General features: G+C 40.6%; 1 protein-coding gene across 3 annotated transcripts in view; it reads left to right on the forward strand.

The window, feature by feature from the left end:
* The window catches only part of fkbp15b (FKBP prolyl isomerase 15b), a 19189-nt gene extending 17920 nt beyond the window's left edge, over positions 1–1269 (forward strand). For all 3 annotated transcript variants that reach the window (XM_035658659.1, XM_035658660.1, XM_035658661.1), the window contains exons 28-29: positions 738–846; positions 1067–1269. In XM_035658659.1, coding sequence (XP_035514552.1) covers positions 738–846; positions 1067–1144 — 187 coding nt within the window. In that variant the 3' untranslated portion in view covers positions 1145–1269. The remainder of the gene's footprint in view (positions 1–737; positions 847–1066) is intronic.
* Positions 1270–1275: the final 6 nt, after the last annotated feature.

A 1275-nucleotide genomic window follows, 5' to 3' on the forward strand; every position in this document is an offset into this window, starting at 1 on the left:
TTAAGCATCCTTGTATCTGCTGCAATGTTTTGAAAATGGTTTGCTTGCAACTGTGGTACAAACAGCCATTGCCAAATTAAAAAAGATGTCCTACCTATAACCCTGGTTAGAATGAAGGGGAAAAGTATTTTATTCGTGCTCTAATAATTGAAATAACGTTTATGCTGTTTGTACCCATTTTGTTATTTGATCATAGTCTACTTAAAAAAGTCTAAAATCTAATATGAATTTTAGCCCTTAAAATGTCTATGATTTTGACAGGTCAAGTTACGTTACTTGCTATAAAGGTTGGCATTTTTCAGGTCTCGCTTTATGTGTGTTTTAGGGAAAATTTATATTCATGCTGTAACAGCTACAAAACGAAACAGACATGGAACCAGTTTCAATTTTCCTTTATATCCTTTGTAATCTTTTGGCCAGTAAAATATGTCTTAAATGGCATTCATAAAGGTCTTAAGAAGTCTTAAACTGAACCTGTTGAAACCTGCAGAAACCAAGTCAAATGAAGATGAAAACCAATATAACTTAACAGTTTTATTGACCAGATGTCATTTAACTCGACCACAGTTGTAACGTATTTGTGCCCCCCATCTCTACTAATGTGTGCATGTATTTCTGCAAACTAACTGCCTTTCTCAACTCTTGTGTTTCTTGCTTGCTTCACCCCCATTTTCCTTTTCTCTTTCTTTGTCACTGTCTTTTTGTACACCACCCCAACCTCTCTGCTATTCTCTCAGTCTGACTGGGGGAATGGGTGAGGAAAATGGAGAGGAGCCATTTTTCCAGATCACAACCCCTGCCAAACCCCCCGCAGCTCCCAGCGAGGAAGAAGAGGAGGATGAGATGGTGAGGAAGGATCTGTAAAGATCCGTCTGATTCAGCACTCTTCATCAGCCCCCAACCCCCCAGCCCTTCCCTTGTGTTGTTTTGTCTTAATGTTAGTCAGTGATGTTTTATGGCTACATTATACTGCTTTAAAGAGATTACACTCTGTTCTGTATTAGTTAAATGCATCAAAGCTTTGATGGACAGAATTCATGTTTTAATTTCTCTTGTTTGTATCCAGAGCTTGAAGGGGCACCCCCCCCCTGCCCCTCTGTTTGGGGACGAAGAGGACGATGATGATCTGGACTGGCTGAACTGAGATGGAACCAGAATGATAAAAGTCTGCGTCCGGATTTTCAACACTAAAAGCAGGCGCAAGGTGCTTTACCAGCTGTCTCTGTCTGGTGGAGCGGTCAAGATGACGACAGAAAGCCTCTGCTGGTGAACTTG

The sequence above is a fragment of the Morone saxatilis genome, unplaced genomic scaffold, assembly GCF_004916995.1.
Source record: "Morone saxatilis isolate NCDOM2014 unplaced genomic scaffold, NCSU_SB_2.0 Contig16, whole genome shotgun sequence".
NCBI lineage: Eukaryota > Metazoa > Chordata > Actinopteri > Moronidae > Morone > Morone saxatilis.